Raw genomic sequence first — 25,093 nt, 5'->3', positions numbered from 1 at the left:
AATAGATTAATGTGGTTTCAGTTGATTTACAAGTGGCATCTATTCATGCTTACGTTCGTATTTGCATATCTTTAGTTTTTTGTCTGCATATATCGGTTGTATACGCATAGGTAAAGTTTTATAAAATCATACATGAACGTAGATGGCGTTTTGTACAGTGATGAGCTTTCAAGGTCAGCCTCAATGACTGGCATGTCAAAGTGTCACATGACTTTTGGTCAGTGTGCAATCGAATTACCAGGGGCCCCACTTGCATACTAAAGTTGCTTGTTAAGTCAACACTCATATTTCACATTATATGCCGTAGACGACACATATCTAGACCGAGAAGATGTTGAGATGGTCACATAGATTATTCCTGATAACTAAACATCTCTCAGGAAGTTTGGAATCAAGATATTGTACGGTTGCGACGACATCATCGAGTTGGGCTCCCACCCTCAGAGTTCTTGATGAACCACTGAAATACACACCGACGCCACTTGCTGGGAGAAAATTCCTTCCTGGTTCCCGTAAACCAAATTTTCCACGATACCTTTCGCCACCAAACAATAATTTCCCAGTCGTTCTCAAACCTGAAGATCCGGTGAAAGCCCAGCGTTTTGCAGTGAGAGATTGGGCACAGATATGTCGGGAGGCAGCAGATAAAATACTGCCGAATGCAGGTGAGAATTCATCCGTAACAATGAAGGAAAATATAGAATATAGTTATTTAGAGTGCTGTCAAATGACTTCCCTCTGACAACGACAGCGGCAATGACAATAGCAGCAGTAGCAACATCATCATCATCATCATCATCATCATCATCATCATCATCATCATCATCATCAACAACAACAACAACAACAACAACAACAACAACAACAACAACAACAACAGCAACAACAACAACAACAACACATTCATAACATTGCAGTTTACATTTTGGGACTTCCAGTGCTTACACTATTTTGATTACAGGGTGGTTATATCTGCACAATTGCAACTAGGAACGGCTATCACCCACTTGTGGAAACTAGTGTTACCACACCCATTTTTCGTTCGTCCAGCATAGTACACCTGAGTAGGTCGAACAATCTGTTTTCGCTGTTATAATCACATATTCTTTATCTGTTACGTAATTTATGATTTCATACACAAGGACATAGAATGGCACCAGTCACTTGTGAGATTTTTGTTTGTCTCATAATCTTCAAATGTTTTGAATTTGTTATTCATTTCAAATTTTGGGAAGGAAAATGTCAACTTTTTGTTTAATTTTTTCCCAGTTACTAGTAGCCTGTCTTGAAGATTATGAGACAAAACAATTTCCGAAGATACTGGTGCCAGTTTAACAAGGACACAAGAAACGCGTTTAACTACAGGAGCTCATACCACTGAATCGCGCATGCGGACCTTCAGAGTTCAGCCCAGCGTGGCATGTTGGCTCATGCTTTGGTGGCGTGTTCTCTATTGTTCTGCTTCTCCGAGTACATGTTAATTCACATCACATTGCCTAATTTTATAACAAATGGAAGGCTAGTTAGTTATTTTCTAGTACGTATATCATGCATATCAATACGATTTACACTGTTTGTTCCGAGGGCCAAAGATCAATTAACTCCCAATGTCTAAAATTATCCATTCTCGCAAGCATAATTTACTTCTGATGGAGGCTAGTGCCTAGTATATTATCTTGCGGCAAGGAGGCACGTACGTAATTTCACGACGGTTACATTTAAGGTTAGAAAATATTTTTGTAAACTTCTACAGAATTCTACAGAAGGTGAGAGGTGTAATAAAACTTAAAGGGCTATACACAAATTCCCTTCTTCCATTTTCGATTTAGAAACAGACAAATCACTTGTCCTTCCTCAGTGTCTAACTGGTTCTGACAGAATGATCCAAATTTGTTGGAGGAGTTGAATTGAAAAAGCTAGCTTCAATATGTAAATTCAGGTGTGAAAATACTTGTCAGTTAACTACATCTAACTGTCCACCTACTGTGATGATGTCACTGTAGATTTCTTTCCGATCCAGTTAGACACTGAAAAAGGAAAAGTGATTTGTTCAAAACATGTCTGAAAGTGGAAGTTATTAACTGATAGAAGAAGAAAGAATGTAAATAATTCTAGTAGTTAGGCAAGACTTGTGTTGGTAAACCATTGATGTTGAAGAGAAACAATACATAAATGAATTCTTTGGAGCATAGTTGCATAGATCTATTGAATTGAATTGAATTAAATTGAAATTTATTTCATCAGATAACAAAAAACAAAACAATAAATAAATAAATAAATAATACATTACACTTTCAAACAAATTGGACAAAAGGAAATATACATGTGTTATCTAATGGGGACCATGAAAATAGTTCAGCAGAACTAGTCGTGTCCATGGCCCGTACATCCAATTTTAGATTAATTCAAATTCATAAATGGACGCAACGAAGAAAATTAAGTCAAAAATAAACACAGCACGCATTCACGCACACTAATACACACACTCACGCACATACATACATACGCATACACACACACGACAAGAAATAAAGCAAAAACCAGAAATGTTGTAAAAACGCCAAAGAGTATAAATTAAGGTTGGTGTGTAGAATTTAAAATATAATTTCTTAGTTCATTTTTGAACTGTTGCCTGGACATGTTAATTTTTAGGTGACTTGGTAAAGAGTTCCAGTGCTTTGTCGCTGCATATTTGAAATTGTGTTGGGTGATGGTCAATTTTATCGATGGTGGACGAAAGTTACCACTGGAGGCTGAACGGTTTTGATATGTATGAATGGGACGGTCAAAATACTTTTCTATGTTGTGGGGATAACGATTATTTCTAAGATCATACATCTACGATGCATGCACGAAGTGAGCAGTTGAAATATTACTATACGGCCAGATGACGCGCTCTTCCAAACATATCTAAGCAAACTATACTAATGTGATTCCTTTTATTAAACTTTACATGTACAAGAAACATTAAGTTTTGATTATTTGATTATTTATATCTATTACAGGCGCCATTTTGTTTAGAGGGCTTCCATTGCAAGGTCCCAATGATTTCGACACTTTGATTGGAGGGATGGGCCATCCGGTAACTGAGTACAAGGGAGGTGCTGGATATAGAAAACAGCTGTCTCAGAATGTGTTTACGGCAAGTGATGAACCACCACAATTCACGATTGATCTACACACGGAAATGTCGTACCTGAAATCATTGTATCCAAAAAAGGTAGGTTTTCATGCAGTAACTCTCAGGAATTTCGTAATGTGTGTCTAATCCTTTGAAAAATAATTCCCTCGTGTGAGAGATGAACTCCTTCTGGGTAATGTGAAGGGATGTTCTCTATGACAGTGTGGACAACATTATAGAAATTTTAGCCGTGATTAAATACATTAAGATTTTGTCTTACCGTTTGCAATTATCGTCGTAAAACCACAGCTCGCATCGGGGAGTGTATTTGTTTGTTACATCAGCAGGAAGAAGGCTCTGGCTTACAAGAATGTTTGAAATTCCCGTTCAAAGTTTAACCCTTACGACCCTGAGCCCCTGGCAGGGGGTCATATAGGTGAAAGCATCAGGTTACATAACACTTGGTGTCCAAACTGGCCAAGGATGACCTCGTAAAACCATATATTTTTGGAATCGACATATAAAAACGATTTTAAAAAATATGCAAGTTTTGGAAACTTCAATACATTCATTAAATATTGAAAATGGCCACCAAATATTTCAGAAGGTTAAGCCCACGTCGTCTTCCGTCTGATTCAAGGTGTCTGCCATAGCATATTATCGCCACAAATTACTAACTGCACATGCGCACCTGACGACCACTGTGCTTTAAGCAACACTAATCGACCATAGCGACCAATAAACATATATAACATTCGTATATCTCACTCGTTTATAACACAATCTGTTTATAAATAGCTTGCATTCTTCTGTGTACAACCACCAGAAGATTTGAATGGTGGCGATTTACCAATAGCACACCTAGATGGTATGCTTGATGCATTGGACCCAGTGGTGTTAGACAAGTTATTGAAGAAAGGCGTACGATATTACAGACATATGGGCGATAAGTCTGTGTCTAAGTACATGACATGGCAGAAAATATTTCACACGGAGGACAAAGATGTGGTGGAACGCTTCTGCAGAGAACAAGGTAGCATTGTCAATGAACGGAGTCTATCTCAAATTTAATTACAGTGTAGCATTAGTCAGAAATAAATAAAGTCCCAAACATTTCCTGTTACTTTATTCTTACAAAAAGTCACAAACCAGTTCTTAATTAAAATTAAAAAAGAAAACAATGTTCACTGAAGTTTAATACAGAGACCAAAATTAAGCCATTTTATAATCCAATATGGCCGTGAAATATTGTTTACTCTATGAGAAAATCAACGATGGTCGACTTGCTTGAAAATACGATGGTTGACTACAAAGAGTATATTTCCAAAGGACACGGAACATGCTCTAAAGTGGCCATATGGATGAGAATTGGGTATTTCTTTTTGACTTTTAATTTATAAAACAATTTTATAATGGCTTTCTACTTGAAAAATCAACATGAACAATATTGACCAAGTCTGTGTTTGTAACACAATACATTGCAAACGGCTAAAACATATGTACACAGTTTGTTATTGTACGTACAATAACAACAATTTCACACATACAGTTATTAATCTTTTGCAATTTATTGAGTTACAAACAAGGACTTGGCTTATGTTGATTCACATATGATTTTTCAAGTAGGAAGCCATTATAAAATTATGTTATGAATCCAAAATCCAAAATAAATAACCAATCCTCATTCATGTGGCCACTTTAATATGTCAAAGAGAGATTTAGGAATTTTCATTTCCAGGGAAATTGGTACCCGAGATACGTTTTACTTACCTGATATTACCACTGCGTAATTTATTTACATGAAATTTTACCAAGTGGAATAATATCACTACTCTGAAGTAAATAAGAGAACAGCTACGTAGTCGCTTCAAAAACTAGATTCCAAAAATGTAACCTTATAACCACTACATGAATTTATTTTCACAAACCAAAAATATACACAAACTATACACAAATTGGGATAGTCGTTATCTTTAAACAATGCGCCAGAAAAAGTAACGACAAACTACCGGATGTGTTCGGATATGCATTTTCGTGGTGAATACATATTAGACTTTACACACTTACAGTAATTCTTTATTTTCATTATAAGGATTTGAATTCACATGGCACGAAGACAAATCTATAACATACCACTACACACTGCCAGTAACTATTGATCACCCAGTAACTGGTAAGTCTATATGGTTTAATCAAGTGGTCGGCCATCATTCCAGCTGTTACTATGACCATCCCGACTTCATGGGTGAAAGGTTGGAACCAACAAAGGTAAAAGTACTAAATTTGTGTTTTGAATTACTAAAAGATTATTTCGTTTTGCCTTCTAACATTTTAACCCAAGAAACATTTTATTGGGTTAATAATTATAGGCCAACCCGTACCGTGAGACAATGTACTGTCAGCACATCATTTATGTATTTCAAAGTGTAAGTTATACTTAAATGTGTGTGTGTGTGTGTGTGTGTGTGTGTGTGTGTGTGTGTGTGTGTGTGTGTGTGTCTGTCTGTCTGTCTGTCTCACTCACACACACACACACACACACACACACACACACTCTCTCTCTCTCTCTCTCTCTCTCTCTCTCTCTCTCTCTCTCTCTCTCTCTCTCTGCGAAATCAAATTGTGCGTGAAGTGTTTGATTTTAAGTATGGTATAGAACTTTGTCTGCTCCTCTACATTATGCTAGGATGCTGACTTAGATGAACATTGTACTCTACTATATTCCCATACAACTTTTCACCCATCGGATTCATATACATAACCAATGATGTGGTGTAATATTGAAATGTCTATCTCACAGTATCCTCTCAATACAAGCTATGGAGATGGCGAAGAATTCACCGAGGAGGATATATCTAACCTTCGTATAGCTCATTGGAAAAAAGCAGTCGGTTTCCATTGGCAACATGGGGATGTCTTGTTACTCGACAACTTCCAAGCTATGCATGGTCGTGTAGGAACAGAGACTCCACAAACACAGAGAAAAATACTTGCCAGCCTTTTTAATTAGTCAGTTTAATGGGTTAGATGAGTTAAGTAGGGGTAGGTGTACTGTGAAGGGTAGGAATTATGGTTGTGAATCAAAATAAATCCTCTAATTAGAAAAATATAGCATCAATATATATGGATGTACACAATCATCGAGTTATGAATTGATTTATTGATGCAATTTATTTGAAATCTTGTCATATTGTCAATGTTTTTTGCACTCTCCGTGAGCATGCAAACTAACAGTTTATATTTGTATATAATCATGAAATATAAGTTGATGCATTTGCCTGTTGATAGCGCGTAGCGACATAACAAAGTCCTTACATTGCATGCAAATTTACATGAAGTTCTATCTTGCCATTAACATTTTATGATTATAAATAATTGGTACACAAACATGTAAGGTTAGTGTCAACTTGATCTGAACTGTCAATCAAATATGTAATGATGATAATATTCTGCCATGCACAGACTATCAGAAACGCCATCTACGTTCATGTATGATTTTATAAATTTAGTCGACCAACAATAATTGTGTAATGAGAAACAATTTCAATGAGACAGTCACTAATATGGTAGTAAGTCAGGAGAATGAAAGACAGTAGGGCGATGAACTGAATTAAGAGAGGAGAATATTTTGCAACAGTAACCATTCACACCGATTGTGTTTGACAACATGATTTACATGCACTAACATCAGTTATTTAATTTCAAAGGAACAGCGACCGAGGATCAAGTTACAATTTCTTGATAACCAATGGAATTGGAAGACAATTTTAATAGTGTCATTCTTTGTAAATAATCATAATTGAACATAAAACGTGTTCGACAATGATCGACTTTAAGCTTAATCAAATATGTCATCGGTGTGTGGTATAGAGAAAATAAATAACAAACTACCTGCAAAGTATGTCATTGGTGTGTGGTATACAGACAATAAATAACAAACTACCTGCAAAGTATATGTCATTGGTGAGTGGTATACAGAAAATAAATAACAAACTACCTGCAAAGTATGTCATTGGTGTGTGGTATACAGAAAATAAATAACAAACTACCTGTAAAGTATGTCATTGGTGTGTGGTATACAGAAAATAAATAACAAACTACCTGCAAAGTATGTCATTGGTGAGTGGTATACAGAAAATAAATAACAAACTACCTGCAAAGTATTGCATTTGTTTTCATATGTATCAAATTGACTTTATTTTTATTTATTTATTTATTTATTTATTTATTTATTTATTTATTCATTTATTTATTTATTCATTTATTTATTTATTTATTTACTTATTTATTTATTTACTGATTGATTGATTGATTGATTGATAGATGATTGATTGATTGATTGATTGATTGATTGATTGCATCTCAGGTAAACCAATGGCTCTCAAAGTATGTTGTGAGTAACATTGACTGTAAAGTCAATACATACATGATCAGCAGTTTGATAAATGTGAATAATATATTAGGTACATGTAGCATATAGAATATATATTTGTAGCATTGTTTTACAAAAATACTCGAACATAATATCTGACAAGTATTTATTTATAATGGTTCCATGAATAAGACGTACATAGAGACTAACCAGAGACATGCATTGTAAGGTAAAAAAAGAGAATTGTTTCTGGTCAGCGCGCGCATCACTTAAATACCCCCCCCCCCGCGTCGATCTTTTTCTGTGTGTTTGTCCATCCCCATGCAGTCTGCGGATCCGTGGGGAAACACAATAGTAACCCTCCCTACTTCAGTGAAGACAACTGCAGAGCCAATCATGTCTAAACAAATGACATCTACCTCACATACACACTTCCTCTACAGTACTAATAACAAGAACAGTAACTGCCATAAATAGTAGATTGAGTGCAAAGTTTACCATTTTGTTGAGAATATAAAATAAAAAAACAATTATTATTATTATTATTATTATTATTATTATTATTAAAAAAACAATTCTTTTTTATGGCCTAACCTACACTAGTTTCCATGTTTGAAACTTTCTTTATTGGTGCAGATAAGTAAGCTTACTTATACTTTAAGTTGTTAATGTCTAAAACATATCAAACGTTCATGATGTTCCAACGATTTTTCATCTTTTCTGCCTATATTTTAAGAAGTGGAGCCATTTCTCGATCGAACATGCCCTGTCAGTGTTCATTGGCTTGTACGTTTAGGCGTAAACTAGAACCAATGCAATGTAGCAAAGTGTATGGCCTTGTGGGTAAGGTACACTCTATTACAGGTTAAACATGTAATTGGGTTGGACGATAGCCGCCATTTTGTCTGTGTGGAAATTTCATTTCACCATACATGTAAAGAGGAATGATGGTCATGCGAGCCTTGTGCATAGCTTTTGTGGGACGCACTGCAAAGTCTACCATTTGTAGACCCGGCTTAACAACGGTAGTGAAGAGTGGATACACAGTCTCCTGTAGGTTCAAAAGTGACGTAGTCAGCAATGTGGTTAGAGCACAGAAGCTCGTTCTGGCCAAACATTTCGAAGGGTTGGCGAAAGAGAACGATTTTAAACTTGTAGAGGAAGACATACGCCCTATCCGAGATGGTGGTAAGTACTCGAGAATGTTGGTATCTGTTTGAATACTTTTGAACGAAGGAGACTTGCTGAGGGAACTTGGATAATCGGTGCTGCTAGTAGATGACTGCGACCATCATTATTCCGGCACGACTACACGTCCATACACACACTGTATATATAATGTATATATCACTGGGACAGTGAGTTCACATGGAGTTCACAGAGGAGCAGATCATGTATAACGTAGGCTCGTTCTAGTTATTAGCGAGTGGTCATATACGATAACTGGGGTGGGGGCATGAATTTCCTTCTAGATTTCATGGGGGGGGGGAGTGTTGTATGATCCCACAGTTCCTTTATCATTAGAGGATTTTAATATAGCAGTGTATAGCTTGTCGCAACTGTCGACATCGCTATCTATAGTAGAGTGCAGTGATTCAAACAGTGTCAGTGGATATCAGTCACTTTTCTCACAGGTACTGATATTCGATGTAAAATTGAGAAACACCTGACATGCCATGACTAGCAACCAGTTATGGATATTCCGAACAGTCGTCACATCATAATCTACATGTTGATATTGTCTATTCCAATAACCAAACAAAACAACCCTGATGGCCAAATTGGACCATTTTAATAGAGAAATATCACTGTATTGAATTTTAGAGGGTGGATCCCATGAAAAATAATGTATAATCATGGAAGGGAGGGGGGGGGGGGCGTTACTTTTTTTGGACATCATTCATGAAGGTAGGGGATTTCAACGGAAAAATACAACTGAAAGAGAATCGTCTGGCCCCTTGGAATAAAAAGTGGACATTCCCTTAAAACACGTCATAGAAAAAAATCGAAGTGTGGCTTGTTGTTGTCATGTTCTTCTGCTCGTTGTCTGCTCCGTTTGTGTGCCTGCTTGTTGATCATATATAGTGTCAGTTTGAAGACTCTTCAGATCAGTTTCAAACTGTTATAAACTTATCAAGAATAATGATGGGTGAGGTCTGTAATACTTGAAAGGGTTAGAATAAAATGGGTTCTTGGACCAAGTAATTCCACTCATGCACACTCATAAATCATTTACATCTTTGTCCAATTGTCTAATTCTGCTCCTGTTTCATCATTTGTTTTATCCCTGTAGAAATACTGTTGAAAGCTGAGTACCTGACAGTCGACCCTTACATGAGGTTGGTGAAACATTATCAAGATTACAAAATTGGGAATGTATATATGTTTTACTGGTGTGTGATATAAGTAAAGATTTAGTTTGGTGGCAGACTTTGAAAGATATTACTTATGGGTTTGTTTGAAAAGCTAACTGTGTGACAACATTGAAGATAGTAACTTGTAAAATTTGATTGAAATTCACAATTCCAAGTGAAAAGGATATGTCATAAGACTGTGAAACAGCCGTTGGTGGCAGTTTTCACTTTCCGCTACAATATAGCATACTAATATGCGAACGCTCAAATGTTGATATATGGTGATATATGGAAAAAACGATTGCGTGATACGCTGGAAAATAGTAAAGGGGTAAACGAAAGAAATGAAAAGGATGTCGTTGATGGCTGTTCGTATGTCAATCTGCAATTGAACCAACGCATCCCTAATATGTTCTTATATGTCAATAATATATATGTGATCGGTTTCTCTGTACAGACCAATGTCGGGTAGTCTTGAAATCGGCGATACCTTGATGGGCGAACAGACAGCTAAGTATGAAACACTTTAAAACTGAAACAGCAGAAATAATAAGTTCATAGATGCGCAATAAATATTCATGACTCCTGAGTGATTATTTCCTTCAGTGTAAAACATCTCTCATACATATCATTGTGCGATGATGAATATATTATTTTTGCTGGAAACCCCCCCCCCCCCCATGCAGTGGCCCGCAGCTAAGATACCCTATATACAGAGGCACAAGATCAACTTGATGTTTGGCCACACATGAACCTCATTCGGTCTTTACAGTTACACTATCTTCTTGACCGGCTGATTATAGCCATATACTAGTAACCAAGGCACTGCTACCACCCGCTTCTGCACTCTACCAGATGCAACAACAATAATTTTAGTTTATGTCTATCTGATTAGTTTGTCTAGAGGTTGATTTTTGTTGTATTAACTATAAAACGTCACAGCCAACGTTGTAATGTAAGTGACGTCGAAGACTACAAATTACATGTATTCCAGTCTATTAAAGACATAAACAACACAGTCTCCTGTCCTTTTTACCTCCCGTAAGGGTATGGGAGGTATTAAAATCTGTCTGTCTGTCTGTCTGTCTGTCTGTCTGTCTGTCTGTCTGTCTGTCTGTCTGTCTATGTGTGTGTGTGTGTCTGTCTGTCTGTCTGTCTGTCTGTCTGTGTCTGTCTGTATGTCTGAGTGTCTGTCTGTCTGTCTGTGTCATCATTTTCTAAAATTTGGCTGGCTCAATTGTAATGAAATTTGGAATATATAATTTTTAGGGTAATAGCTAGACCTGATTAGGTTTTCAGCCAGATCGGTTAATGTTTAATTAGAGAAATTTGCATATTAATGAAATCAAATAATTAAGCAATATCTTAAGACTGCATATTTCAATTTCAATATAATTTAGTACATTCGTTATAACAACATACATTTGTCCTATAAAATTTGATGATGTACCTTACAGCGTTAACGAATAATTTGCATAATTAATTAGTTTTGGTAATTAGGCTATATCTTAAGAATGCATACTTCATATTCAACATAATATAGTACAACGTTAACCATAAGAAAACACATATGTCCTATAAAGTTAGTTGAAGTACCTTACAGTGTTAATGAATAATTTCATAATTAATGATTTTCGGTAATTAGGCTATATCATAAGAAAACATACTTCAATTTCAATATAATTCATTACACATGTTAACAATAGCAATCGCACATGTCCTGTAAAGCTTGTTGATGTACCTTTTAGTGTTAATGAGTAATTTGCATAATTAATTATTCTTGGTAATTAGGCTATATCTTACGACTGCATACTTCAATTTCAATACAATTCAGTACATACATTAACCATAACAAATTGTGTATGTCTTATAAAGTTAGTTGATGTACCTTGCAGTGTTAATGAATAATTTGCATAATTAATGATTTTCGCTATATCTTAAGACTGCATGCTTCAATTTCAATACAAATTAGTACATATGTTAACCATAACAAAGCGGATATGTCCTATACAATTTTTGATATAGTTTACAGTTTTAATGAAATTTTTTTGCATAATTAATGATTTTAGGTAACTAGGTTGTGTCTTAAAAATGCAAGCTTCAAATTTCGTATAATATGATACATATATCAACCATAACTCCTATGAAGTTTGTTGCTACAACTTTTACCTTTTAATGAGCATTTTGAATAATGAACGATATTCAGTAATTAAGCAGTGTCATGCATTCTTCAAATTCCGTATAATTTGGCACATACATTAACTTAAGAAAGCACGCTTGTCCAAAAACAAAGCATGTTACCATAGTTTATTTTTATTTTAATGAGTTATTTGCATAATTAGTGATTCCCTTACGGGAGGCATTCAGTTTAAATCTGGTTCTTTTACGATCTTAGAGTTGTTGAAAGCAAGAATGATAAATATCCAGTAGGAACCAACGTGCTTTGTCGCAGTGGATGGACAACATACAGTATCTCCGATGGTATCGACCCAGGCTTTCTTCCAGAGGTAAGAGTTGATTGTTTTATTTCGCTATATAAGGTTATGTGTGTTATTATTGTAAGGTTTTCATTAGAGCCGAAGAAGGTACTATTACATCATGAAATTAATCCATACTTTGCATTTTGCATCACTCTGGAACGTTTATTCATACGGAAAATAAAATATTGCTCACTCACTCACTCGCTCACTCGCTCACTCACTCACTCACTCACTCACTCACTCACTCACTCACTCACTCACTCACTCACTCACTCACTCACTCACTCACTCACTCACCCACCCACCCACCCACCCACCGACCTACTTACTTACTTACTTACTTACTTACTTACCTACCTACCTACCTACCTACCTACCTGCCTGCCTGCCTGCCTGCCTGCCTGCTTGCCCGCCTGCCTGCCTGCCTGCCTGCCTGCTTGCTTACTTACTTACATACATGCGGCAATATCGACAACTACGGTGCATGCAGTACGCTTAAATAGTCAGACATCTATAGTTTTACTTACAGACAACATAAAACATTGACCAGTTTTTATTAAAATGCAATATAACGGAAATTTTATACAAGTATGTTTCTTCTAACCTTCAGTATAGTAGTCCTCTACGGATACTGGATTTCCCAGCTGGTATCTCTAATTCTGTAGCACTGGGAGTACTTGGTATGCCGGGGTATGTTTATGTAATATTGGAAATTGAAAGTTCTCTTCTAATATCTTAAATAATACACGGATGCAACACATGTGGATATCTATGCCAATAGTTAGAGCCACAACTGAAAATTATCATCTCTTATCAAAGGTATAAAGCATAGCCCACTATATTTAAAGCCAGAAGAAAATGTAATACTACAAAAAATTACTCCTCAAGAAATATAAATATAATGTACAATGGTGTATGTATCTTATCATATACTTTGGTGAACGATGCATTGCCAATATGAATATCACAAATAACTGGCTTCGATCACTTAATAGTTTGTTTCGCAAAAGGCATAATTGTTTACAATTGGTTATGAAGACCGATCACGACTTGTATATTGCTAGGAAAAACATTGCAGTCCATTGCAGAGGTTTGTCCATTTATAGTTTATATGTTGAGCTTCAGGCTTAGCTTAGAAATGGTATTTTAAAGAAAAGATTGTATGAAGTGTGTCAGCATTGCATTGGTCACATTAACAATGTTTTTACTTATTTTCCTCTTACAGTGTGTCTGCTTATTTTGGATTACTTGATATTTGTAAACCAAAGGAAGACGAAACTGTGTTTGTCAATGCAGCCTCCGGGGCAGTTGGCAGTATAGTCGGACAAATTGCCAAGATAAAGGTAAATCGTATTTAATTTCCATTTGAATTGGAAATCACAGTGATCAAAGTGATTTTCTGACTGAAGTTGTAACTACAACTGTTTTTATCAGTGAAGAATATCAAATATAACAGAACACTATCTTGTACAATTATTAATTGTTGTTTTAACTTGCTAACTTATATGCATATGCATCATGCTTCGGAAACCGTTTGTTCGGATAAAGTAACTTGATATGAATTGAAGCGCTATTATTAGGAAGCTATAATCTCGTCAAAATTTATTATCAAACCAAATTAATCTATAAAGCTTACACTCAACCACTGATCGACTATAGAGGGCCAGTTTAAAGCACGGGTCAAGTATTTATAGGGAAAACACAACATAAAACCAGATGGTGTTAGAATGGGTATAGCAAATATTGCTTTAATTTAATTTAATTTGAACAGTTACTCGTATTTTTTAAAGGGGGCTAAGACAATTGGTTGTGCAGGCACTGATGAGAAGGTCGGCCATCTCAAGGAGTATGGATATGACGAAGTGTTTAATTATAAGACTGAAGATCTGGATAAAGCATTGAAACGTAGAGCACCAAACGGTATAGATTGTTACTTTGATAATGTAAGTATGACCTTGTAACATACCTGTCTTGGCAACTTGTCTGGAGGCTAACTAGTTGACTTGGAGTTGCATTTTCCTGGGACAATTGCCCTAATACCGTCAAGCATGGCTCACTGGTAACATATAACTTGGTTCAGACATTTTCAGTTTGAATAAACTAGTCATGAATGATGTATTTTTGGGTGCTTGGTGTCAGCTATTGCTCAATGATAACAGCTAAATATACGATTTGTGTATCTGGAAAATCGCATCAAGTTGAACTCATTTGGACGTCGAGATTTCATAAATACTCCTTAACGTTTTCCTAAGATTTCATATCTCGCTGAAAAGCGTCTACGTTTTTTGCGCTATCACACACGAGTTGGATGCATATATGTCAAATAGTGCGGTTCAGTGTTTGTAACCAACGTGTGTCTAAAGAAGTATGAATGTTTGGGTGGTTGTGTAAAACGACTTGTCATGAAGAGAATAAAAAAGTAGATGTCGTAGGAAATCATATTGCAGTCCGTGGTAACAGTGACCGTGGCCATAGCAACACTAAAGACCATTGATAGTTTCTTTCAAATTGATAATAGCAAGAGGAGATTGATTTAAACACAGCAATTGACTATGCTTCAACATCACTAACTTGTGCATTGATCTTTCATAGGTCGGAGGAATTTTTTCAAGTAAGGTTTGGCAATACCTCAATGTGAGAGCCCGTGTAGCAATTTGTGGTGCGATTTCACAGTATAACAATCTCGAAGACATGGATAAAGGTATTTAAACTTAATGTAAATATCAATGTTAAAATATATCTCAGAATCGCGTACCAATATTGGCATCGTCACGTTACATTCTAACAGAATATAGTTCAGTTTGCATGTATTCCTGCGAATCAAATGCACAAAATTATACGTATATGTGTCTTACTTTGAGGTTAAAATGTTTTTAATTTTAAAGGCAATAGGAACTAGAGCATGTAAATTAATATACTCTCGTTAAAAATTAAATGTAGGTAATGTCAAACCTTTTCGTAATCGACAGGCACTAACATACTCTATTTTCTTTCACAGTGCCAGCAAATGAAATCATGATCATATTTAAATTGTTAACCATTAAGGGGTTGTTATTTTGCTCCCACCAAAGCCAGTTTCCCAAAGCCTACGCAGAGATGTTACAGTGGTTGCAGGAGGTGAGATATACTATTGGACGATAGCTGTTTAATCAAATCTACATTCGACTTAAATATGTTGGTAGGGAACTCCATTACCTTAGGTAAATGATCACACGGTGAATGATCAGACCCATTACTTGCATTTTTATAGATGTTCTGGTACTCCTTAATTGCAGATCACTTGTACTTCTTGCACTTAAATTCATCATAAAACTTCAGTTAAACAGGTTATGGTGTCTTTCATTTTTTGTCGATATGGATGAAGTCCCCCTAAACTATTACGTCATCAATTCAGTTCCACACATTGACATATCATGTTTCACACAATTACGCTATTGTGAGTCTTTACTTATGCAAATGATTTAAAAAACGTATTTGTTTAGATTTTGTTTGGAATGTCTCTATAGTATACTATCTTCAATACTTTTGCAACACTCTTAAAAGCCCACGTCGGTAATATTAGATATTCAAAACAGTTTGTCTGACGGTGAGTACAATATATAGAAACAGTTTTACATGTATTACATAGGGTATGGCTTTAATGATAAGATTTCTCGAATGCGAAATATTGAAACTCTGTTCTTTAAATAAGAAGAAAACAGTTTCTTCAGTCTCATTCATGCGAAATTATATCATATTTTATTTTTCTGGAGATATGCATTATATAATATAATACTTGATTAATTATTAAACTGCACATTTCTTGTTTGTTGATTATCAGGGTAAATTAAAACACAAAGAGTGCGTCACTGAAGGCTTCGAAAATATGCCAAAGGCTTTCATAAGTCTATTCACAGGCGAAAATAAAGGAAAGGCTATTGTGAAGGTCTAGTACAGTAAGCAATGGTAAGACAATACAGATTTAATATACTTAATATATTATAATACAACACCGAAATAATCTTTAACTTTTGCCCTACTTTTTTTTAAAGAGAAAACTGAAACCCATTCTCAATTAAATATATATATCTACTCATCATACCCATTTCTGAAGTAGAGCGCATAGTATTATCCAAATTAAAGTGGCCATATGGATGAGAAATTGGTATTTATTTTGGATTTTTATTTGATAAAACAGCTTCACCATGTTTTTCTACTTGAAAAAATATTGCAAAATAACATATACCAAGTCCATGTTCACATCTCAATAAACGGCAAAACATTAAACAATGTGTAAAATGTTTGTTATTGTACGTACAATAACAAACTTTTTACACTTTTTGCATCTTTTTGCAATGTATTGAGTTATGAACATGGACTTGGTATATGTTATTTCACATTATTTTTTCAAGTAGAAAAACATGGTGAAGCTGTTTTATCAAATAAAAATCCAAAATAAATACCATATTCACATCCATATGGCCACTTTAAGCAACGATTATTCTGTTTTAAATATGATTTTAGGCGCCCCCAATATATATGTTTGAGTATGTATGTATGTATGTATGTATGTATGTATGTATGTATGTATGTATGTATGTGTGTGTGTGCGTGCGTGCGTGTGTTTACGTACGTACGTACGTACGTATGTATGTATGTATGTATGTATGTATGTATGTATGTGTGTGTGTGTGTGTGTGTGTGCGTACGTACGTATGTATGTGTGTGTGTGTACGGACTCAAGATATCTAGATTAACAAATAGCTGCTATTATCTCTCCATAATGATAAGAATGTCCTTGAGTAAATACTAAGTGGATACCACATAGTTAATACAACAATATACGATTTGAATGTTGACGGCATGAAGGATATAACCTCAGATAATGTCAAATAAGGTCAAGTGAGGTCAAGGTTGATGACATCATTGAGTTAAAGTATAGGCAACTTTTACCTGTAATCTTTCTCTTTTGTTTCTGCAGGTTTTGTCTTCCATCTACATACCTTTATACATGACAGAAATCAACTCATTCGTAATGAGCATCATCGAATAAGTAAAAGTTTTGTAGAATGTCTGTTTTCCTAAATCTGAAATAATGTAAAACATTTTGTAGACTTCATTAGCTGCAACTGATACATATACAGATACAGACAAGATAATAATGAATACTAAGCTCACTGTTTGATAATTTCATAACGAGGCCAAATAAAAATAATCACGTGTTTCCGATAACCAGACGGACCCTAGTTTAAGCTGCCAACCCCAGAATATGTTTTTCTCATTTCACAAAAATAGAAGTGGAAAGAACTTCTTTTCATATCTCCTTTTAAATTTCCATTGCTTTTTACCTTTAAAAACATTAAAGGTAAAATGGTAAAAATTTACTTAGGTTTTTTAATATCACATTTCAGAGAAACCACATCTTTTAAGACTGTAAGTTGTACAGTACAGTCTGTATATTGTGTTCGTCTACTTCATATATAATTGTTTTCATCTACTTATTTTCCACCTTATTGAACTATCACAGAAGTATTGTGATCAATGTGTATCTTGTAAACAACGAAATGAAATGAAATGAAATAAAATAAAATTCATTCCTACCCTATTCTGAAGTCATGTTATCGGAAACAAACATATTTTAAACATATTTTTGTCTGATTTATCAATAGAGTTAACTTTTTTATTAAAAGACATTGATATTCTTTTTTTGTTCTGTGGATAGTTTGCAATGTACTTTAGTTACCGTTTCTGCATTAAAATGACTGGTGTGCACATTGTGCTCATCTAACATAATAAACCTGATATGCCTATTCGTTCTCTCTATAATCAGTGTCAACTTCAACCTGTAAAGCACATACTACACCTGACTACCAACCAAAAATGTTGCTGCCAGTCGTCACCGTAACCTTTAGTACGTTTGGAAATAGAAACATTGGTGACTGTTTCTATTTCAAATGGACGTATTACTTGTAGGGCTTGTTCAAATTTGCTAACATACCCACTGTACTTTGTAATAAATTTATTTCCGAACAAATCTTACCACCTGGAGCTCAGTTAGTTTTGTTTACAAACAAACAAACAAACAAACAAACAAACAAACAAAACACAAACACATACAAACAAACAATCACAAACACGTAAACAAACAAGCAAACAAACAAACAAACACGTAAAGAAACAAAACACAAACAAATAAGTAAACAAACAAACAAACAATAATAATATTTATTTCTTATAGAGCGCATTACATTAAAACAATCTCAATGCGCTGAACAAAAGTATAAAAGTAATTTAAAATGTACATATACACAAGTATAAACATAATATGAAACAGGATAAAAATACAAAGACACGGAATGACAATTAAAAAAACTGAAATGTAAAAAAGTTAAAAGTTAATAATAATGAGATCTAAAAAGATGATATTTTAAGGCAGATTTAAAACTGTTCAAAGTATGTGAAGAACGACGACATGATGGCAGGGCATTCCAAAGGCGTGGGCCGCAAATAGAGAAGGCCCGATCACCATAGTATGCAGTGTTCCCTATCGGTTGATGCAAATTCACCACGCTACCGGATTGCGACCGAAGGGAACGACGGGTGGATCTAACCATTAATAAATCGCCTAGATATGAGGGCCCGCACCCATTAAGAACTTTAAAAACAATACAGAGTACTTTGAATTCAATGCGCTTCTGAATAGGTAGCCAGTGTAATGAATGAATGAAGAACTGGGGTAATATGCTCAACTTTTTTTTTTTCTAATGACAAGTCTTGCTGCTGAATTCTGGATAATTGGGAGCTTACGAATTTGTTGAAGAGGGAGACCATATACATGTAATAAACTGTTGCAATAATCTAAACGTGATGTAATAAAAGCATGAACTAGTTTTTCAGTACAACTTTGATCAAGAAGAGTGCGAAGTTTGCCAATTTTCCACAGAGCATGAGAGGCAGCTTTACAAATATTAATTACATGATCAGACATAGTAGCCGCCGAATCCATGGAAACACCAAGATTACGAACAACATTAGATGGTTGTATATCGACATCGCCAATCCGTATCTCACACCGGGGTACCGGACCCGCACCACCAAATTTTGAAGAAAAATGCACAATTTCTGTTTTACCGTCGTTAAGACAGAGCATATTATCACGCATCCACTGTCTAACTTCACTAGTGCATGACTCAATAACTGAAGTCGGAACCCGGTCACCCTCACACGTGAGATACAGTTCGGAATCGTCCGCATACATGACACAATTTAAACCATGACGTACGGATTATGATATCCTCCAAGGGGGCTGTGTAAAGCGTAAACAAAACAGGTCCAAGGACGGAGCCTTGGGGGACACCACAATCGAGAGACCATGCCTTTGACACGACTGCTCCAACACTCACAGATTGGAATCGACTAATCAAATAGGAACGAAACCACTCCAACTTCCAAGGCTGAGCCCTTGATGACATATCTATTACGCAATCAATCAATCAAACAAAAACATAAACAAATGCACCGATAAATGAGTAGATAAATACATGAATAAACAACAACAAACGAATAAACAAACACTACTCAAATAGTCACCAATGGCGAGATCTCCATTGGTGACTATTGGGGGTAGTGTTTGTTTATTTGTTGTTGTTTATTCATGTATTTATCTACTCATTTATCGGTTTATTTGCAATTGATTGTGTTTTGTTTCTTTACTTGTTTGTATCTGTAAATAAAACTGAGCCTGAGCGCTCTGTGATCTGACCACATTTTGCGCTTACAACCGATGTGTTTACAAATGTGAATATAAATGGACTTTGATATTTGAATATTAATAATTCTACCGTTGAACGTTACTTGCATATTCAAATATTATTGAGACGACAAGTCATCTCATTATCATATCATAATCATTAGCTATTTACATATCCAGGCGTCACCCACGGTCTACGTCACGCAACTACGTAACGCTAGAAAACGGTACACCTGCGCTAGAGGATTGTAAAAATTAATAGCTGCGTCCCCCAGTTTAGTCAGCAATATGGTTAGAGCACAGAAGTTCGTTCTGGCCAAACATTTCGAAGGGTTGGCGAAAGAGAGCGATTTTAAACTTGTAGCGGAAGATATCCGTTCTATCCAAGATGGTGGTAAGTACTGGAGAATTTATACAGTACCTGTTTTCGAACGAAGGAGACTTGCTTAGAGAACTTGGATAAACAGTGCTGCTAGTAGATGACTGCAACCATCATTATGCTGAGTCACGATTACACACACATCGCACTGGCCATGGGACTCTTCTATCTGTTACCCTATTTACCTCCTTGTCGTTAAAGTGCGGAAATTAGGTTGCTCAACATGATGCAAAGTTTTGGTTATCATGTTTAGACCAGCGGCATCTTTACCATAAATATCTTTGCCCAATTGCCTAATACTTATGCTGGTTCATCTTGTTTTATCCTTGTAGAAATACTGTTGAAAGCTGAGTACCTGACAGTCGACCCTTACATGAGGTTGGTGAAACATTATCAAAATTACAAAATTGGAAATGTATCTATTTTACTGGTGTGTAAAAGATTTAGTTTGGTGACAGATTTTGAAAGATAATACCAATGGGGGTTTGTTTGAAAGCTAACTGTGTGAAGAAAGTATCTTGTAGATTAGTGATTAAAATCCACCAGTTCCACACCACTCCTAATTAAGAGTATACAATAACAATAAACTGCACAGTCATAGTTGAAATGACCCCCCCCCCCGTGAAATTGCAATCTGCGCACGCGTAGATCAAGAAATAACATCACATTCTGGTCCCGCTCACATATTGCACAGCCTGCAGGCTTGTTCAAATGATAGCAAACATAGCCGTGTGATCAAGCCAACAAAACAAGCTCTTATCTTCGCAGTGATCATCCCAATCCACATAACCTAGCAATCGATGGCACAACTAATTTCAAAAAAGTTATACGTTGGAGGTGTTTTGGGGGACTAGCATGTTTTCCTTTTAATTTTTATTGGTCCAGAACTGAGTAATTTTAGTCATTTTCGCCTTGGTTTACTAAATACACAGTAAAACTACCAGAATTAAGATATTTGATAAGAAATAAAATAAAGCTGAAAAATGGTAATGATGATTCTTGTGCCTACCCTCACGTCCACTGTCGTTAACACATGCAAGTTCACATAGTCGACTAGCTGTACAACGTGGGCCGTCCGGACCTATTCGATGGACACTGTTATGATGTAATATTCATTGTTAGTCCATAGTTGGATATCTAATTGCTCATTTACGTTTCATACTTTCATAAAATCTTCCATATTTCTTTGGAAACACCAAATAATTTTATGCATTTATTTCTTTTAAATTTGAAAATTATTTTTTGATGTTGAAACGGCAATCATAATTACGTTTAAATAAAACTAAATGAACAATGCTAGATATCAGACCGTCTTAGCTTGGTGCGCGTGCGTATTTACACATTGTCCAATCTTTATGTATTGTCAAATAAGACAATGACCAAGCGACAAAAGACAAAGGTTTGTTTATCACAATGCAAGTATATTTCGATTGCTCGTATCTAATGAACGCCTGAATCTAAAAAGCTGGAAATCAACAGATGTAATATATCTCTCCGTCATAGAGATGTTTATTGTGTAACAAAATCCAAGATATGACTATAGTGCTACGAACTATATACCCATAGTAAATCCTTCCTTAAGTCAAGTTCGTGACTTCCGTATTATCTCATTAATGTTCATAAGTTCGGAAAATATCATCTTTGGAAGGATACTTTCCTCCTGATTTGGAGTGGTGTGGAACTGGTCATAATTCTGAATGCCAAGAATATTTCATAATTAAGACTGTGGAACAGTCGTTGGTGGCCTGTGCACTTTCCACCGCAACATAAGATATGCGAACGCGAACGGTCAAATGTTGACAGATAGGGTGTTTATAGAAAAACGACCGAGTGATACGCATGATCGTGAAAATAGTAAAGGGGTAAACGAAAGAAATGGAAAGGCTGTCGTTGATGGCTTTCGCATGTCAATTTGCAACTGAAACAAAATTTCATCCATAATATGTTCCAGGTATGACAATAATATATATGTCTTTTGTTTCTCTGTACAGATTAGTGTCAGGTAGTCTTAAAATCGGCGATACGTTGATGGGCGAACAGACGGCTGAGTATGAAACACTTTCAAACTGAAACAGCAGAAATAATAAGTTCATGGTTGCACAATAAATATTCACGACTCCTGAGTGCTTACTGCCTTCAGTGTAAAATATAGCTCTCATGAATATCAGTGTGCAATCATGAATATGTTATTCTTGCCAACTGCACTCATGTAATGACCGACTGCAAGGTTAAGAGCCTTCAGTATTTACCATGGGGTGGGGGTGGGTGTGGGGGTGGAGGCAAGGGGAATTGGGGGGAGGAGATCACTTACAAATCGGCTCTAAGGCGAGTGTCATATTTTAGAAAATGAGATTGGGTCACATTTTACTTTGACTTATTGTATTGACTAACATTGCATTACCTTGGGTTTTTTTGTCACCCCATCGCTGCCACCGATTCCAAATCCCATTGCTGCCATTTGGGTTAGCGTTACGATTAGGGTTAGAGTTAGGTACCATAATATCACCCTATATCAAATTGCTGCTGGGAACCATGTAATGAATTAATAGTCACTGTGGTGTGAGAAGAGGAGTGTGTCTCACAGATGTGAAAAGGGATCAGTTGGGTAAGACATTGGGATAATATTGTGGAGATGTTGACCTTGCTTCCGACGATATCAGGAGTGTTCCAATCCAATCATTGGGAGTTGAACTGTCGCCTCCAGCTCAGCCAATGAGATACAAACACATGTATTTATTAATGTAGTGCCTACACACACATCTACATGGTGGAGGTAGTGGGGCAATATCCAATGTCCTTAAAACCTTCAATATTGGTGGTGGCAGTGGAATGAAATCCCTACTATTATTTCTGGGACTCGTATATTTTACATCTCTGACAGCAAGGAGGGCCACTTTTTAGCATGGCAGAGTCAGGGGAAGTTAACATTAGACACAACAGTCAGAGCCTAATTTCCACCAGGTCTTCCCCTTGTAATTAAAACACAATATTTTCCTCAAATGGCCAAAATCAACCTCTTTTGGTCTTTATAGTTACACTATCTTCATTACAACCTGTATCATCATGGTGATTATAGCCATATAACAAGGTATTGCTTTCATCCACATGCAACAACCGATAGTTTTAGTTTGTCTTCTTAATAGTTTGCCTAGAGTTTGATTTTGTTGCATTAATTGAGAATGAATGTGTAAAAGGCCACGTTTTAAAGAGCAAACGTTAAAAGGTATGTGACCTCGATGACAAGATTATATATATTCCAATCCTAGACAAATACAACACAGTATCTTCTACTTCCTGCCCTTTTGTCTTTTTCGATCTTAGAGTTGTTGAAAGCAAGAATGATAAATATCCCGTAGGAACCAAAGTGCTTTGCCGCAGTGGATGGACAACATACAGTATCTCCGATGGTATAGATCCAGGCTTTCTTCCAGGGGTAAGAGATGATTGTTTTATTTCGTTATATAAGGTGATGCGATCATTATAAGGTTTTCACTGAAACTAAGAAGGGAGCATTATGCAATGTGGCCATCACTCTGGAGCGGTTAATCATGCACAAAATAAAATATTGGTAATTAATTAATTAATTAATTAATTAATTGATTAATTGATTAATTAATTAATTAATTAATTAATTAATTAATTAATTAATTAATTAATTAATTAATTAATTAATTAATTAATTAATTAATTGATTGATTGATTGATTGATTGATTGATTCATTGACTGATTAATTAATTAATTAATTAATATTTAATAATTAATTATTTAATTATTTAATTAATTAATATTGACTCACTCACTCACTCACTCACCGACCTACCTAGCTATCCACCTACCTAAAATTGTTCTATTATGAAGATGTTATATAATTGTGTTCCTGTCTTCTAATCTCCAGGAAAGTAGTCCTCTACGGATACTGGATTTCCCAGCTGGTATCTCTAATTCTGTAGCACTGGGAGTACTTGGTATGCCGGGGTATGTTTATGTAATATTGAAAATGAATCGTTCTATTTTAATATATAAGCTTAAATAATTTTAATTCACAGACACAACACATGCGGACATCTACGTCAATAGTTAGAGCCACAACTGAAAATTATCATCTCTTAACAAAGGTATAAAACGTAGGCCACTGTGTTAAGAGCCACAACGTCCTCCCGAGAAAAATGATTGTAACAATACAAAATATTAATCCTGTGGAAATATAAATATGTGTACAGTGGTTTATCTCATCATGCACTTCGGTGAATGATGCCTTGGCGATATCAATATCGCACATAACTGGCTTCTGTCACTTAAAAGCTTGTTTCGCAAACGTTTCTAAGTTAATTTTTAAATTGGTTCTGACTAATCACGACCTGTATATTGCAATCACAGACAACACAGTTTGTCCATTTATAGTTTATTTGTTGAACTTCAGGCTTAGCTCTAGCACTAGTAGAAAAAATAGTACAGTTTACGACACTTTCCGTACTATAGTTCAGATTGAGTTCAATTCTGTACTTTTATGCTGATGAGGTGGACGTTTCTGTACTTTCCCATTAGCGCCTGTCTAATCGGATTATACTCGATCTGAAAAATAGTTCAGATTGCGAGTCGGAAGTGATTTGAATACATTTGCATTTAGTTCAGAATATATTCATGAGTTCACCCCCAT

The 25,093-nt window shown here is 35.6% G+C and overlaps 2 protein-coding genes across 3 annotated transcripts in view; both read left to right on the top strand.

The window, feature by feature from the left end:
• The first annotated feature begins 246 nt into the window (after positions 1–246).
• Positions 247–6,894, top strand: LOC144448546 (dapdiamide synthesis protein DdaC-like). Its single transcript, XM_078138815.1, has 5 exons — positions 247–665; positions 3,006–3,220; positions 3,920–4,154; positions 5,214–5,389; positions 5,922–6,894. Exons 1-5 carry the CDS (start codon positions 332–334, stop codon positions 6,129–6,131), a joined length of 1,170 nt encoding a protein of 389 aa, XP_077994941.1. The 5' UTR covers positions 247–331; the 3' UTR covers positions 6,132–6,894.
• A 1,477-nt stretch (positions 6,895–8,371) lies between these two features.
• LOC144448706 (prostaglandin reductase 1-like) overlaps positions 8,372–25,093 on the top strand; it is a 25,795-nt gene continuing 9,073 nt past the window's right edge. Inside the window, exons 1-11 of one of the 2 annotated variants that reach the window (XR_013482119.1) lie at positions 8,372–8,681; positions 9,787–9,832; positions 10,305–10,361; positions 12,243–12,354; positions 12,938–13,017; positions 13,553–13,670; positions 14,118–14,270; positions 14,920–15,028; positions 15,326–15,444; positions 16,148–16,272; positions 17,288–17,363. Coding sequence is in view for 1 of the 2 variants with exons in the window: in XM_078138993.1 (XP_077995119.1) it covers positions 8,438–8,681; positions 9,787–9,832; positions 10,305–10,361; positions 12,243–12,354; positions 12,938–13,017; positions 13,553–13,670; positions 14,118–14,270; positions 14,920–15,028; positions 15,326–15,444; positions 16,148–16,258 (1,149 nt within the window). In the remaining variant the exon portion in view is untranslated. Of the gene's footprint in view, positions 8,682–9,786; positions 9,833–10,304; positions 10,362–12,242; positions 12,355–12,937; positions 13,018–13,552; positions 13,671–14,117; positions 14,271–14,919; positions 15,029–15,325; positions 15,445–16,147; positions 16,273–17,287; positions 18,045–25,093 lie in introns of those variants that run through there. The other variant, XM_078138993.1, reaches the window with a different exon arrangement.

The sequence above is a fragment of the Glandiceps talaboti genome, chromosome 17 (genome assembly GCF_964340395.1).
Source record: "Glandiceps talaboti chromosome 17, keGlaTala1.1, whole genome shotgun sequence".
In the NCBI taxonomy this organism is placed as follows: Eukaryota; Metazoa; Hemichordata; class Enteropneusta; family Spengelidae; genus Glandiceps; species Glandiceps talaboti.
This window is presented reverse-complemented; position numbering and strand designations above follow the sequence as displayed.

Excerpts from the sequence above, each read along its gene's own strand:
- LOC144448546 (XM_078138815.1), top strand. The coding sequence starts at position 332 with ATGTTGAGATGGTCACATAGATTATTCCTGATAACTAAACATCTCTCA. Across the intron at positions 3,221-3,919 it reads AATCATTGTATCCAAAAAAG|CTTGCATTCTTCTGTGTACA; the intron begins GTAGGTTTTCAT and ends GTTTATAAATAG. Across the intron at positions 4,155-5,213 it reads ACGCTTCTGCAGAGAACAAG|GATTTGAATTCACATGGCAC; the intron begins GTAGCATTGTCA and ends TTTCATTATAAG.